The sequence below is a fragment of the Coffea arabica genome, chromosome 1c (genome assembly GCF_036785885.1).
Source record: "Coffea arabica cultivar ET-39 chromosome 1c, Coffea Arabica ET-39 HiFi, whole genome shotgun sequence".
NCBI classification, from domain to species: Eukaryota; Viridiplantae; Streptophyta; class Magnoliopsida; order Gentianales; family Rubiaceae; genus Coffea; species Coffea arabica.
Window position 1 is genome coordinate 42,561,156 of NC_092310.1, and position 17,136 is coordinate 42,578,291.

At 35.0% G+C, this 17,136-nt stretch overlaps 1 protein-coding gene across 1 annotated transcript; it reads left to right on the plus strand.

Annotated features, from left to right (window-relative positions):
- The first annotated feature begins 2,477 nt into the window (after nucleotides 1–2,477).
- Nucleotides 2,478–5,154, plus strand: LOC113710827 (methyl jasmonate esterase 1-like). The gene is made up of 3 exons (XM_027234249.2): nucleotides 2,478–2,985; nucleotides 3,458–3,574; nucleotides 4,619–5,154. The coding sequence occupies exons 1-3, from the start codon at nucleotides 2,518–2,520 to the stop codon at nucleotides 4,940–4,942; spliced, it is 909 nt and encodes a 302-aa protein (XP_027090050.2). The 5' UTR covers nucleotides 2,478–2,517; the 3' UTR covers nucleotides 4,943–5,154.
- The last annotated feature ends 11,982 nt before the right edge of the window (nucleotides 5,155–17,136 follow it).

Here is a 17,136-nt window from a genome sequence, read left to right on the forward strand (position 1 = left end):
CAAATGAAATGAGAACTTCATAAGTCTTCAAGTCAAAGATTTAACTCCTAAATATCAAATCTTACCGTTATCCAAGAAACTCATCATTTAATCATGAAATCAAACCCTCACAATCCCGTTCTTTCCGTGCCAATTCCCAGATAAGAAACGCGCAAAGAACTTGTCTTAAGAACCATCAAGTTGTGCATCGATTTGGTCGTAAACCGATTACTCAAATGGAGCGAAAATTAGCTATTTTTCATTGCCATAAAACTAAAAAATTTCCAGTATTTGTACCCTTTTCATGTATTTATTGTTGTTCTTAGTTTTTGATTCGAGAAACATTCTTTTCGTGCCAAACTTTGCTTGAATCGTAAACCTAGCGTGTATTGGTGACTTCCTTGAACTCGCACCTTCGCGTAGGTTTTAAAACTTATGTCCTTTTGAAATATCTTTTGGGTCATTTGTCGCTTCGAAGTCGAGTCGCTCTAGTAGCTCTCTCAATCATTCCTTCTTTTGTTTAGTTGTTCTAGTTGGAATTTTGAAGTTTCGTACTTGCTTGAATATAGGTTTTAGTGTGGAAAAAGAGTACCTTGGTGGGACCATTTGATTTGCTCTGCTTTGTCGGTAAGTGTTCCAATGCATGTTATTTGATTATGCACGACTTAAGAAAATGTTATTATTTGCTTAAGTGCTCTCCTTTGAATGACATGCAAATAAGTGAATGATTGTTGTGATTTTCTTGTCTTATTAATTTGCTAAAGTGCATGTTCACATTGCATGAATGAGTGATAAATGTGCAAGAATGTAAGCCGATGTGTACTTTATAGCATCGGCTGAACTGAGCTTAACCCTATGTTGGCACCCTATCCGAGACTTGCCATTTGCGAGGTCCGATCAGCTGGACAGCTTTGGGTTTATAACCTACCAATGTTAAGTGCAAAGCTCAAAACTCTTTGCCCGCGAGACTTGTACAGCTGCATTTTGTAGCTCATTTTCACTCCTCTTGTGAAATGAATTTGAATACGGTTTCTTCTGATGATTTTACTTTGAATGTAGTTTTCAACGCTATAAACTACACTAAATTTGGACTTGTGTAGCCCTAGTTATGCCCTGATTTCAAAACTGTGTTGATGCTCCAAGGCTGGAAATTCGTGGATCAGATTTCAAAACTAGTTTTTGTAAAACTGTTGTAACTTGGTGTAGGGAAATCCAAATTTCATTCTGCTTGTTGCGTTTGAAACTAGACTTGAAGTTCTTTAAGTTTTATAAATTTCAGAGGCTAATTCAGTTCCTATGAATTTTGCTAAATTTTCAAATTTCACTGAAAATCGAGATTGTTTTGTCCTATTTTAATGAAGCAGCAAGTTGGAGCTGAGATTTGAATGATTTCTGATTTGAATCTGGAAAAAGTGTCTTCCAAAGAGTTTTAGTACATTGAATCTAGTTTTCAACGGTATAAAGTTTCCAAATTTTGGATTTACGGAACTCAAGATGTGATTTTTCAAATATTGTCGCACAAAATTGGAATTTTCTGGTTTCAAACAAAATGGCCTTCTTAAGAACTTCTAACTTTCCTTTGAGATTGTTAATCCGTTTTAAGTTTGATTTCATGGATGGATACAAGGTTTCTTATAACTTTAGACCTTTATTTTTTAATCTTGGTTTCCAAAGGATTAAGCCTCTCTTGATGCGTTTTCTTGTTTGACTAAATAAATGAATTTTCTCCCTTGCTTGCTAAGTGACTTAGTGTATACGTGAGTGATGGATTAAGGGGGAAATTGGTCTAAAAGTGGTTTGCATTTAGTGATGGCTGGTTGATATTTTCTCAGGTGTTTAAAAGGATTTCGAAAGGAATTCCGGTGCGGGCAATTAAAGGATTTACTTGCTCACTTACTTTTGGAATTGGTGAGTGTCAAGTGTATGACTTGTTGCATAATACTTGGATCGCTTCTTGTTGATTATGTGAATTAAACTTATCGAGACGAGTGTCTACTTTATCTCATTCGGCCTCTCTTGCTTGACTTGATAATTGATTTGCTTCTACTTGACAATTATACTTGTGCTTGTGTTTACCTTGGTGTCGATTTGAGAGCAATCCCATCAACTTATACTTGAACTTGGGGGGCTCTAAAACCCAATGGTTAACCATTCAACTTAAGCCGGCAAGGACTTGATTGAGAAGTTTGGTGAACCTTGCACTCGTATACTTGATTTGCTTGAATATACTCGAGTAATATCACATCTTATTTGACGTGTGAGCCGGCAAGGTGTAACGGTGGACGGAAAATTGGTGAAAAGTGGGAGTTACGTATACCCGTGGTCCGAGTGTTCTAGACTACTGAGCCTATTAGCGGGGCGGCTTTCACTGTTTTCACAATTCCACAAGCCGTACGTTTTCGCGGGCTCCACCATTGGACCGATGGACATTGGTAGGTGAATTCTGAATTTTTGGTGAAGTAGAATTCGACTTGAATACTGACTCCATTTAAGATGCTGCGTACATCATCAGACAAACATCCATCTTCTACTTCACAAATGATCGGTATAAGACACACGAATAAGACACCTCGAAAGGCAACAAAAATGGCTACTTTCTATGGATTTCTAGTTGGCCTTGCGATAGTATTCTTGGCTTATTCTCCCTCTTCCTCTGCAGTGCACTTTGTGTTGATTCATGGTAGTTGTCATGGTGCATGGTGTTGGTATAAGTTGGCAACTTTGCTGGAGCAAGCGGGCCACAAAGTCGCGGCAGTGGATTTAGCTTATTCTGGGAGAAATCAAGTGCCACTGGAATTTGTGCATACCTTTGATGAATACCACAAACCTCTATTCAAATACTTGGAGTCTTTATCTCCTAAGGATAAGGTAGTTCTTGTTGGCCACAGCTATGGTGGTTATGGTGTTTCCTCAGCCTTGGAAAGGTTTCCAGAAAAGGTTCTTGGTGGTGTTTTTGCTTCGGCTTTCATGGTCGGGCCTAACTTTACACTAGAGGATACTAACAAGGTACTAGAGTGCTTACAAGTCCTTGAACTTAGTATGATATTTCATTGATTCCACAGCAGATAGCATATTCTCCTTTTATCTTAATCCAGTTTCACACACACACGCACATCAAGATTCCACAGCAGAAAGCATATTGTCCTTTTATCTTAGTTCAGTTTGATATGAAGACTACGGTGGAGAAATGTTTATATTGGTCATCGTTAAACCTATTTTATTATATATGTATAAATTCTAAACATAAAATATTTGATAATTTACAAAATTCAAATGCCACCTAAGAAATCTAAACAAGAGGGATTTGAGAAAAATTCGAGCTCTTCGTCAGATCCCTCGATCCAAATGTACTTTAAAGAAGTCTTTACTCTGAATTTTCTTTCATCAAACTCTGAATTTTTTTTTTGGCATTAGCTTCATACGATCTCCCTGAATCTGCTTTGGTTTTTGAGTACTGTTGTTTTGTGCTTCGCTGTAGTTCCTTCTACGGCCAGATCAAGTCGATGACAGTTTTGTCATTGGAGATCCTATAAGAATTATGCTCTTTGGGCCCCACTTTGCAGCAACAATGCTATACCAGAATTCTCCTCCAGAGGTAACAAAGTTAATATTCGATTATACATGACGGAACTAATATCGCAACCGCTGACCTTGGATTCACGGAAAGGGAGTGAAAAAAATCTTTTTATCTCTTCCCAAAAAAAAAAGAAAATAATCTTTTTATCCAATGAAAATGCTAAACTTTGTGAGCTGAAAGGGGATGTCAAGAGAGTTGCAGAGGAAGTGTAATTATCCAAATAGAAAAAAAAAAGTGTTACTCATACGTTCATCTTATTGATAGATATGAAGAAAGAGAGATCTAGTTAATTAAATGCATATTTTGGAAATAATTAGAAAAGAAAAAGTAATCCTTCTAAGAAGTTAGATGGCATATTATGAGACTTTACGATAATGTCATTTATGGAATGTCATGTCCTTTTTTAGTCTATTATGTAAATTTCGCAATTGCAAAACATAAAGTTCAAATGAATGAGTTATTAAAAACAACCATTTAGCTTTAAGAAAATAATGAGATATAATTTTTCTAACTTTTATTCCTCGTTGGTTTATTAGACAAATAAGGTAGTTATCATGCTAGGGAAAATGTGTGCATTGAAGCTATTGGTTATTGTTGAACAAAAAAAAAAAGAAAGAAAAGAAGAATCTATTCATTATTAGTTACAGATTGTGCATAAAGCAAAAAAAAGACGGAAACAGGATCATGCTCTAAAAAATTCGTATCTTCACGTTCTAATAGGCTTTAAATTATTTAATAAATCAAAAGCTCCTTCAAGCATTTTTCCTTTGACTTCTTTTGAAACTTGAAGAAATTTGCATGCACGTGCATTTGAAAAATGCTTTTTGCTTGGAAGTCAACAAAATCCTTTCCACTTAGCAAATAATTCATTAAGATCAAGAAGAAGCACAACATACATGCATTTTAATGTTGCAATATAACAAATAACTTTTCATGAATTTTAAGAATCTGCATTAAATACGTACGGTTTGGTCCACGGGGATTTGGCACTAAATAAATAATCCTATGTGGTCATTTTTATATTTTCTTCCACTGCAATGTAATGCCTAATAATTTCAACAGGATCTGAAACTTGCAAATTATTCTATGAGATTAACTCAGTTGTTCCGTGGAGATTTGGCAAATAGACAAATTCGGGTTACAAAAGAGAGGTATGGATCAGTTCCTCGAGCCTATGTTGTTGGCTTGGAGGATAAGGCAATTACTCCTGATGTGCAAAAGCTTATGATAGCGAGGACTCCTCCACAAGTGGTGAGGGAAATCGAGGGGGCAGACCATATGATTCTGTTTTCTAAACCTCAAGAATTTGCCAACAATTTGATTGAAATAGCTGAGTCGTTTGAGTCGTTTGGTCAGGGGGGCAGCCCACACGGTTATGCTTTCTAAATCTCAAAGAATTTTCCAACAGCTTGCTAGAAATAGCTGAGTTGTTTGGTGTCCTCATGTACTCGGTCATTTGCTGCTGTATGACTGTTTAGTGTGTATCACACATTGTATTGATGTGAAATAAGTGTGTAAACCGACATATGTCCTGTTGGAAGTTAGGTATATGTCCCCTCCTAATTTTAAGTTCATTAATAAAATATAGAATTGGTATCCCTCCTCCTCTATGGGGTTTGTCAAAAAAAAAAAAAAGCTTAATTATATTCGAGATTATTAACTTATTTATGTGGTATGTCAAAAAAAATATATCAATCCAATTTGCTGTGAAGGTTGGATATTAACTCATGTATCAAGCTTCAACGTGTTTTAGTCAATGAAATACAATAGGTTTTGTATAGATTAAGTATGTTTAGGGGTTTTTTTGAAAAATTTTACTAGAATTTTGTATATTAAAAATTTTTACCCTAGATGTATATTACTAGAATTTAGTTTCCAGACTTAGTTCGGTTTGGAGTTTGAAATCTTTCTTACAAGCAACTCTATTCGGGCTTGTCTTGCTGCCTGGTGGTTCAAAACAGCTTCAAATCCTTTCGTTGCTTTCCTCCTTCATGTGATACCTTTGTTTATAGCTTGGCATATGTGGAGATTTCGCAAGGTAGTTTTTGAAGGTGTAATGCCATCCCTGTCGGCTTTACGTGCTGCTGTTTCATTTCCTGGATAATAAGGTTGTATTTGGACTTGGATTCAACAATGTTTCTTCTGATGCATGGAGCTACCTGGCATTCCTTCTGCCATTCTATTAAAACATTGCGCAGATGTTATTAATTTCTTCGCCATGGTCAGGTGGTTGAAGCCAACGCCTGGGGTTTTAAAGCTCAATACGAACGGAGGTAGCAAAGGAAACCCTGGACAAAGTGGTGGTGGTTGTGGAATACTACGGGATTCTGATGGGAATATGATGAATCTTGCTTTTTCTAGTCATTTTGGTTCTTCAACAAGTGCGCAGGCAGAGATAAGGCGCTATTATTTGAAGCTCGATTATGCAAGAGGTAGGTTTTGATATGTTCGGAGTTCAATTGGATTCAATGCTTCTTGTTCAAATTTTAAATAAAAATGCAGATTATTCGTGGGCAATATCTTATGAGGTAAAGGCCCCCACGGGTAGCTCGGCCGGAACTGGTAAGTCTGTCTTTACGGTAAGGTCCCGTGTTCGACCCCTACTGGTAAAATTGCTGGCATTCTTGGGCAGGGCTCTGCTAGCCTTAGGAGGATTAGTCTGGCAAAAAAAAAAAACGGTTGGGACACCCCCTAAGTGAAAAAAAAATCTTATGAGGTAAAGGAGCTGCTGTTCATGCACTTTATCTCAGTATCACGTTGCTTTCGCGAGGCTAATATAGTTGTGGATGCTTTAGTAAATTTTGGCTACCAAAATTAATCTTCCCAAGTTTATTTTAATATGACTGATCTTCCTAGTTTAGCAAGAGGGGAAGTTAGAATAGATAGGATTGGCTTGCCTTACATCATATATTGTGTATAGGGAGTAGTACTCCCAATTTCCTATTTAATTTACACGTGTAATTTTGCAGGTTAGATTTTGATTTGGTGTTGAGCCTGCAGGTTATTCTGGCAGCCAACTTTTTCATACTTTATTAATAGTCAAAGTATGACCGTTGACTCACTAACCAAGAAACAGTCCTAAATACGATTATAAGATTTAATTCCTCGATTGCATTAAGAATTAGAAAAGCTTAATTCTAACTAACAAACACGCTATGCGAGTTTGTTTAAGTTAGATTATAGGTTTTCCTAATATGGGACCAATCATGCAAATTACCACTAGTATTAATAAATCAAACAATTACAGATTCAATCAATTAATCTGGCAATAGATTAATAGGTTAATTCGAATATCGGATCCTTGACAATCAAATAACAAAACAATGATACAAAATTAAACCAGAAAACATATGAATACTAATGAATAAAAGAAATAAGTAAAATAATTCGATCTCACAAATATTTAAGACCGCATCTTCTAGTTAACCTTCAACTAGAAAAGGAAATTAGTTCTTCATTGTTGAGAAAATTTCCAACGCGATGTTCTGCAAAAGAGCCAAAGACATGCGGCTCCTAAGAAGAGATATCCAATGACTCCTAGCCTCGTATGGCTGACCAAGAAAAGATAAGACACCCTAATGACTAATTGACTAGTCTCTCTGGCCCAAAAGAAAGGAAATTACCCTATTGACTAGTCTCGTATTACTACTACTATTCAAATCAAATTGTCCAACAAATTCCAACCTATCCGAAAAGGAAAAACCAACAACAATCCTCAGGTAAAATAATGTGACTCCATTCTTGAGACTTCACTTCGCAGCTAGATATTGCACAACTCCCAAACTCTTCGACGTGTTAAGCTCTGAATTTGACGTGACCATGTTGATTAGCATAAAAATTCAATGAAAATCTCATCTTTAATCTCTTTTTACTCCAAAACCAATGTAATTACCAAAAATAAGTAGAATTCACCAATTAACGCAATATTTGGTAAAATAAAATAGGAAAATAATCAAAAAAATAATGACAAAATTACAACCTATCAATTTTCCCCACACCTAAACCATGCATGCCCTCAAGCATGAGAACAACCATCAAACAAACAAATTCGAACAATGGTTATTGCTCAAATCATCTATTGCCAAAGTACAATTTAAAAAATAACACAAGTCAAGCATTAGTGGCTAATCTCCAAAAAATATCTCTCCAGTTAGCTTTTAAACAAAAGACTGTTCCAATTTCTGGTTAACCAATCTAAGGATATAAAATATTCAACTGTCATTCGTCAGCAAACACTTCGACTATTAAGCAAAATCTCAACATTAAGTCCCATGGATCAGTAAGCTAATAATTCATTTTCATTCTTCCACATTTTTCACTACTAGCACATCCCTTTTTAAAAAAAAAAAAAAAATCCCCACACTTGAGTTTTTTTTCTTTCATTTTTTAGGGAAAAAACTTAGTTCTTAGCTATTCAAACCTTTTGATGTGAACTCTGACATTTTCCAAATGAAGGAACTCGATTACTCAACTTTTACTGCTAAAGGACCATATACTCATAGTTATCATCACTTTTTGACGCAAAAGTTGACATTTGTGACAAAAACTCCAGGTTAATAGGCAACGATATTAGTGGAGTTTAGCCAAATACTATCCAAAGATAAGTGCAAAATACAATTAAAAATCACAAACCCACTTCATTTCCCAAACATGGAGAACTAAGATTGATAGTTGAACTAATTTGCACAAAAAATGCCAGACAAACATTTACAATGCCTAGAAAAGTTAATCCAAAATTGCAAAAATCATAAAATTTTAAATATTCATTAGAGAGATACCTTTAGATCTTACTCATGTCATACTTAACACCTTAGAGTATAAAATCTTAGCAATAGAAAAATTTGAAACACCTAACCATCGTTTTCAGGAACAACCACATATATGCACAAAGATAGGCAAAAATTGGATAAATTTTGAAAAAAAAAATCGAACAAAAAATTTGAACAAAAATGCCTGCATTTGCACTTTTTCAATATACTCCTCCCCACACCTAAATCTTACATTGTCCCCAATATATGCAATAAAGAATCCAAAAAGAAGGAAAAAGGGACAACGAAACTTCCTTCATCAACGAGGGGGCATGGACAACTATGGGTTAGGAGCAAAAGGTGGGTTGAATCCTGCGTGATGAAACAATGCCGCCAGATTCTGCATCCCTTCTCATTGAAACAAGACGCGGGCACATCAAAAAGTGGAAGAATCTTCTGATCATGACTTTGGAAAATTTCTTCCTAGCATGTGACCAGAAGGTGCAGGCACATCATAAAGACTGGGAGTCTTCTGACCTTGCATCGTGAAATGTTTTTCCTAGTGCGCGACCAAAAAGTGTAGGCACATCATAAAGTGGAGGAGTCTTCTGACCATCATTTTTGGATGTCTCAAAATGAAGCGTGCCCTACCAACGTGGGCGCATGATCTGCCCCTGAAGTCTTCTTGAAAATTGTGATGGACACTACAATATTCAACATTCAATTCTAACTTGAGCACATCTTCCAACGAACTACTTCCTGACACAAAGAAATAAAATCACTTAAATTGTACCTAAAAATTAAACAAGAAATATGGAATGACTAAAATTAAACATAAAAATTCATGGGTTGCCTCCCAAGCAGCTCATTTCTTTAATGTTTTTGACTAGACATTATCATGTTTGTTCAAGAAGCATAAAATCGTGTAGTTCGTTTCAGTGCTTTATCCTCTATGTAATTCGGATAACTTTCATCAATAGAGTGATCCTTAAGCACACGAGTTACATTCTTCCATTGACTAGTAGATGGCGCCAAATAGTTAAACAGTGACCTTAATTCTTCACTTGCTTCTCCATCACAAGCACTTATTGGATCAAGATATTTGGCCATAGCAACTTTTAACTTATTCCTGTCATAAGACTCAAAAATTTCTGATATAACAAAATGAATCGAACTAGCAGTAATTATAGAATAAGAGCCAGGGTAATGTTGGCTATGTAGACACCAATTTTTTTATTTTTAAATTTTATTTGTTTAATTAATTTAATTTTAGCTTTACTTGTTTCAATTTTAGGTTTATTTTATTTTATTTTAATTTTTAATTTAATTTTATTATTTATTTTGCCTTCATACCAAATTTCAAAAAAAAAAAAAAAGGACACGCGCTATTTCCCCCATTTTTACAGGCTTCAGACAACACAGAAAATTGCAGCTGGCCATTTCTTCCATTTTTTACTCAATTTCTGTTGCATTTTTTTTTCCTCCAAGTACTCTCAGTACAAGGCCAATGCATCTTGGTGTTAAGTTCCAGAATCAATGCCCATCTAAGGACCCAAATTCTTGCCAAAATGCAGCTCCAATCTCCTCCCTTTGTTTTAGGTTTTGGAGGGTTTCGGCAGCTATAAAAGCTGAGAATAACAAGCAAAGAAAGGGGGGCTAGTTGGCGGCTGTAGGAAAAGAACAAAAGGCTACGGGGGTTTCGAGGGAAGAAGGGGGTGACGGCTGGAAAACTGAGGGCTTTGAGAGAGTTAAAACAGAAAGGGAGCGGCGGCTGAAAAATAGAGAACGTGAGGGAGAGGTTTTGGGAGACGGCTAAAAAGAAACCGAAAGAGGGTGCGGCGGATAAGGGAGCGAAAGAGAAAACTAGGGTTTGGTCTGGGGAGCAAACGAAGTTTCAGGCAAGAACGGCTGAAGAACAAGGGAGGGGAAAACTTGGGAGAATCAGAGAAGATTAAAAGAGAAAAGCAGCAAATGTTTCTGAAATCATCAGTCCGTGGAGGAACGTTGCAGCGCAGGAGTTGAGATGTTTCTCAACAAGGTTCTCGCAAAGACCTGCTCTTCCTATCACCCCACGCCTTGCTTTGCCTTTTAAAAGGCCAAAGGTAATGCTTTTCACCCTTTTTTCTGCCCATAGATCATAGGATTCACCTCAGAAGTATTGAAGCCTTTGCTGCGATGCCTGTTTCTATTTTTCTTCCTCCCTGTGCATCCTGTTTGTGAATCTGGTTAGGGTGGAGGATTTCGTGTTGGACTGAGTTTTGGAGGGCAGGAGCTTATGTTTTCTATAGGGTTTCATCGGGTGAATCTATGAGTTTTGGTTGAAGTTTATGGCTGACGTTTGTAGCAAGCAAGCCCGGCAGATTGTAGATCCTTTTTTCTTCAGAGTTGCATGACCTTTTAATCTGTTCTTTGTTGTTTTTTTTTTGTCCGGATTCTTCTCGATTGCATCTGCTAAAGACAGGCCATCATGTTTGGCTTCTGTAAGCAATGAGGGGTTGAGGATTATGTGATTTTTGGCTGACGAAATAATGGGTCTGGTTTGGGTTTTTGTATGGACATAACTATGTGGGATGAGCTGCAAAGTTCACAGCAGAACTCTGTTGCAGCAGAGCTTCGACCAGGCTGCATTTTTGTTGTTGAACTATCATGGCTATAGTTGTTTAGTTTAGGAAATGTCCAGTCTTGTGTTACTTTGCATGAATACCTCTGAACCGGGTAAGGAAGAAATGAAACTGTTTTGTTGCAGAAATTGTTTGTTTGTTGCCCAAGATCTGCATGCTCGAATGTCGAATTTCTGTGGTTTTGATATTTGAAACCATAGTTTTGCTGTTTGGTTGAAAAGCTGGACGTGTTTGGATGAAAAATTACATCTGATGAACACCACAAGTGTGACTAATCATAACTAAAAAAATGCGAAAGTTTGTTATTTGATGCTTGCATGATCTTTTGTATGAATTTCTGATGTTTAAACATAAGGATCTTATGTTGGAAAGTGAGATGAGTGCTTAATGACCGTGTTGTATTAGCTGTTTGAGACATTGAAATATTGTTTTGCTTGAGATAATGAATTGAAAAGCAAGCTATGGCTGGAATAGTGCAGAAAGCTTAAGAAATTGCTGAAACTTTGTTGCAGAAGCATATGTTTCGTAGCTTTGCATGCATGCATGGGAAATGTCTTCAAATTTTCATTTTTTGATCCCCTAATACTTGTCTAATGCTGCTATGGCCCTATAAACTTTCAATTTCTTTCAATTGGGTCCTTAATTTAATTACAAATAGGACCCTAAACTTTGTTTTTCTTTAATTGTGACCTCAAATCTTTGTGATGATTATAATTTGACCCCAAGGCTTTGTTAATTTTTGCAATCAAGTCCTTTCTTCTTTTGGCTTCTCAAATGTGGGTGGTCTACATGATTTAATTGATTCAATTTCATGTTTACTTTTATCTTTTTGTGATTATTTCTTGATTATAGTGATGCATTGACTCTTTTATTATTTTGGAGGGTAAATAAGTAATTTCACTCCATTGGGGCTCCAAATCAAGGGAGGTATACCCTATCCCTTATTTTCTTACTTTATTTGATCCTACGTGCCCTATGTGACTTTACGTATTTAATTGCATACCTCTTGGATGTTTATTTATTTATTTCATTTATTTATTAATAGTTAGGTATTCCTTTAATTATTTATTTATGTATTTCCCCCTTTTAGATTGTAATAGGGCCTCCCCAAGTGTAATAGTTAGCGGTTTCTTTGCTTTATTCGCCTTGTGTGTTTCTGCATGCCTATGTGTTATGTGTTTATCCGTTTTCTTAGGGTCTTGCATCTAGATATCATGCTTATATGTTATGTGCTATACGTGATTTATGTGTTTACATGCTTTTATTAGGTCTTACATGATTTATTTGATTGTAACCGATGTGTGACGTTACCACACTAATCCAATGCTAGTTGTGGCCCCTTTGTTCCGATTTTCCACTAGTCCAATACTAGTAGGAATTCATAGACATGGGCTAGTCCAACGCTAGACCCTTAGGAGCCCCTTGAGCGCTAGATCATATTTGTGTGACTACATTACATTCTCATGCATATTTTTTCACCTTTTAGGGTTCTTACCATGTTGAATGATACTTTCTTATATAAGTACATCCTTTATCCCATATTCCCTTCTATTTATATCCCTTCCCCTATATTTTCTATTATATGTATATTCCTTACCCCTTTGTGTGGAAACATAACATTAGACTTGCATTTCATTTAAGAAATAGAATTAAGGTAGAACATTTGCTTGATTAGATAGGGAAATACCCCTTGCGTATGGGATATGGACGAGTTTGGCTTTTCTAACCTTAGCACGCTCGTATTCCCTCTATTAAAGGGAACATTGAAAGACACGAGTATAGGTCTCCCGCACCCATTATGATGCATTCCTTTAGGTCATACCCATATGTATATTATTATTTTCTTTACTTTTTCTTTCTTTGGAGTCTCATGACTTGCATTATTCGTGACTTCTTCGAAAAGTCTTTATTGGGCGTCACAATTAAGGTGATTGGTACCAAGTAAGTTTTGAAAATACATTTCGACCCCCGACACCCTCCTAGGTCTAGGGTATATATTCATATAGTACATTCAAATGTGATAAATCTTAATGTTAAAATAAGAAAATCTTTGACTAAATCGCGCAACTAGCCTTGGCTAGGTTGAAAGGGTGCCTTGGATTCTTATCATTGCCTTCCCTTTCTTCAAATGTGACTCCCGAATCTTTTTCTCTGATTTTCGTAGATTTGGAGTCGTTTAAAAAGGGTTTTTCTACGTTTTTTTTCTTTAAAAATTCATTTTTAGGTGACTTGGTACACTTTAACTCTATATCAAGTGGCGACTCCATTTTTCATTCAAAAAACCCTTTTTAAACTATATTTTGGGTCAAATCGTCGCATTTTCAAGTCCCATTTAGACCCATATTTTTCATTTTCTTTTTAAATCAAAAATTCATTTTCCAATCAAAAAATTGAATCAAAAGTCATTTTTTCTAAACTCGTTTTTTATTTTTTCTTTCAAAAAATGGGGCGCGACAGGCTAGAGAATGGAGGAGGTGTCACCATATTTGTGAATTGTTCACTGGATTTATTCACTTGAATGATTAGAGATTGGGGTTTTATTTCTTCATTCTCAACTTTCTTTTCAACCGTATCTTTAGATCCTTCTCTTTGGGACTCTTGCAGCTTCTTGTCATATGTTAGGGTAATTGCACTTTCATCTTTCTCAAGGTCGATAATAGTCTGTGAGGGCCATGCTTCACAAATTTAAGAAGTCAATTGCAGTATTCTAGATGTCAATAGACGTATTTGATCCGTCAGGTTACGAATGCTTATTGTAGATTCAAACAGACGCGTTTGATCCTCCATCTTTCTAATTCTCATTTGTGTCTCTTGTCAAAAATGATATATCAATTTTTCAAGAGATATATCTGATGTAAATAACGGTTGTTGACGCATTCCATCCTTCGTCGCTTTACTTCTCATTTGTGTCTCCTGTTCAAATCGATGTGTATTAGTAGTTAGTAATTCCATTATTTTTTCAAGAGACATACCTGACATGGATTATGGTTCTTGAGACTCTCGCTGTTGATATTGATGTTGAACATTGATTGGCTCTATTGCATAATTAAAGTTGGAATTGTCCCACCATCCTTGATCATGCCCGTTTGAATAAGGGTTATACCACATTCGAGATTGGGGTGAAAAATCTCCAAGACTATGTATTGAAGCACTCAGGTCATTTTGAAATGCTGGGCATATGTCAGTTGAATGATCTGAGGCATAATAAATTTTATAAGTTGCAACAACCCATTGATCATTTGAAAAAACACAAGCCTCATTACCCCTTTTAGAAATAAAATCCAGTCTACCACCAAAATACGAAATGCTAACAGCCTTAAACTAGTAAAAAAATAAAATAAAAATAAAAATAAAATGAACTAAAAAAGAAACAAATTAATCAGGTACTAGTCCCCGACAACGGCACCAAAAATTGACAGGTTGTCGAATCTGTACAATAATAAATACCTACTTAAGAAAAAATATAATTTTTGTATATAGCGGTGACTAGGGTCGAATCCACAAGGATTGGAGATAATTCATTTCTTCTAGAGTTCAGAGTAAGAGGGATTTTTGGAAAATACAAAAATAACTAATTAACCAACTAATAAAATAACTAATGGAAATAAATAGGAATTAAATCAATAATAATACAACTCTAGTCAAAGGTACATCTTTTTAGATGCGGACCACTCAACTGATCATTGATGTAAGGACAATTTAATTAATCACTAAAAGATTAGTTATAGCCATCAACAAGTTCTGACGGCCAACTTTTTTTTACTTTATCGATAGTCAAGATACGATCGTTGACTATTTCCCTAACAAAAAAACAACCCTGGATACAACTGTAGGATTTAATTTTCCGATTGCATTAAGAATTAGAAAACCAAATCCTAACCAACAAACACACTACGAGAGTTTGTTTAAGTTAGATCATAGATTTTCCTAATATGAGACCAATCATGCTAGTTGTCACTAATATTAATCAATCAAACAATTACAGATTCAATCAATTAATCTGACAATAGATTATTAGATTAATTCAAATATCGAACCCTTGACAATCAAATAACAAAACAATGATAAAAAATTAAACCAGAAAACATACGAATACTAATGAATAAAAGAAATAAATAAAATAATTCGATCCCACAAATGTTTGAGACCGTATCTTCTTGTTGACCTTCGACTAGAAAAGGAAATTAGTTTTTCATTGTTGAGAAAATTTTGCAACGCGATGTTCTGCAAAAGAGCCAAAGACATGCGGCTCCTAAGAAGAGATATCCAATGACTCCTCGCCTCGTATGGCTGACCAAGAAAAGATAAGACACCCTAATGACTAATTGACTAGTCTCTCTGGCCCAAAAGAAAGGAAATTACCCTATTGACTAGTCTCGTATTACTACTACTATTCAAATCAAATTGTCCAACAAATTCCAACCTATCCGAAAAGGAAAAACCAATAACAATCCTCTGGTAAAACAATGTGACCCCACTCTTGAGACTTCACTTCACAGTTAGATATCGCACCTCAACTCCCTAGCTTTCGGACGTGTTGAGTTTTGAATTTGACGTGACCGTTGATTAGCATAAAAATTCAATGAAATCACGTCTTTAATCCTTTTTTGCTCCAAATCCCTACAACCAATGATAATTATCAAAAATAAGTAGAATTCACCAATTAACACAATATTTGATAAAATAAAATAGGAAAATAATTATAAAATTAATGACAAAATTTCAACCCATCAGATTTATGTCCCCTCCGTTTTAAATATTAATAAAAGTTAGAGGTGGCGTTCCTCCTCGTGTACGGGGGATTGCCATTAAGAAAAGACGTATATTGGCAACTTAAATTGTTTTATATAAGACAATTCATCTTAGTGTCATTCATAGTCATAACATACAAAATGAGACATTTCATTAAATTTTTTTAAAAATAATCTCTAATTATAAAGGGAAATCTTTCAATATTTTCTGGCTAGATAAGGATAACAAATTTTTATTTTAATTTCTATTTTCATCCTTTATGAAAACATCATTGCTTCTGTTTGCATTTCTACATTAATGAGATACAATATTAATTTTAAATGTCTCGTCTCTCAAATTTACACTGCTTTTATTTTTTCAGATACACATGGTTAAATCATAAATGTCAATAATAACTATATGCTTGAAATAGTCAAAATTATGGTATAATTCCACAATTGTGTTTATAGATTTTGACTTTAATCACTTTAAAGGTGATAAAGCTATGTGAACATAATATTTAATGAGCATATTAATAATATTAATCATTCTAACTACTTGTATCCACTTGTTATATTAGACATGTACATTAAAGTGAGATTCATATTCACACGTACTAATTCAAATTTGCATCCAAAATCTAGAGAACACAGCCATATAATCAACTTAACGGAATAATTATAAATTGTTGAAATATTATACAAGTTAAAAACATAAATACTTGTATAAGCCATATTGATGTTATCATGTATCAATATAACATGAATTGAGAAGTAAATCCACGATAAAAGCTAAAACAATAAATTATAGAAATAGTCCTCACCTTTGGGCATAGAAAGACTTCCCAATTCAATTTCTAGCAAACCAACTTGTTTAATAAATTTACTAAATAGTTGAATTATTAGATAAGTAATCTATTGCATCATCGTATCCTACCTTTAGGTCGAATAACGAAATGCCAAAGATTCACTCTAAAAGTGAGAAACAATTATTCATGTATAAAACTAAGTATTTAGTTGGACAAATTTACAAGTGAGTGATAATTTTTCACTTACATCTAACCAAAAAGTTATACACCTTTGGATAATATAACAACTTCTTTACAAATATAGAAATGTAATACCTTTGGACAAATTATAGTTCTATAATCATGATTTTACATGAATATAAATAACTATTTAATAAACTTTATGATAATTAGATAATTTTGGTGATCACTAATTTATGACTGCTATCACATTTTTATAGGTTCTTTAATCTTAAATTGTCCAGGAATATAAGAACACAATATGGGCTTCATTTCATGTCAGTCTTTCATGCGAGTCTTTCATATGGGCTCCATACCAAATTGGCCCCAAACATGTTTAACATGGGCTCCATATCCTGTGAGTCTTCCATGAAAGCACAAAGAGTACTTGCTACTTGAGTGGACGATAATCGCAAATTTGACTACATAAGAATAATCTAGTCACCAAATAAA

What these genes read in the sequence shown, in the direction of transcription:
- LOC113710827 (XM_027234249.2), top strand. Translation starts at nt 2,518, where the DNA reads ATGATCGGTATAAGACACACGAATAAGACACCTCGAAAGGCAACAAAA. An exon ending in CACTAGAGGATACTAACAAG is followed by an intron (nt 2,986 to 3,457) that starts GTACTAGAGTGC and finishes GCTTCGCTGTAG; the next exon opens with TTCCTTCTACGGCCAGATCA. An exon ending in ACCAGAATTCTCCTCCAGAG is followed by an intron (nt 3,575 to 4,618) that starts GTAACAAAGTTA and finishes TAATTTCAACAG; the next exon opens with GATCTGAAACTTGCAAATTA.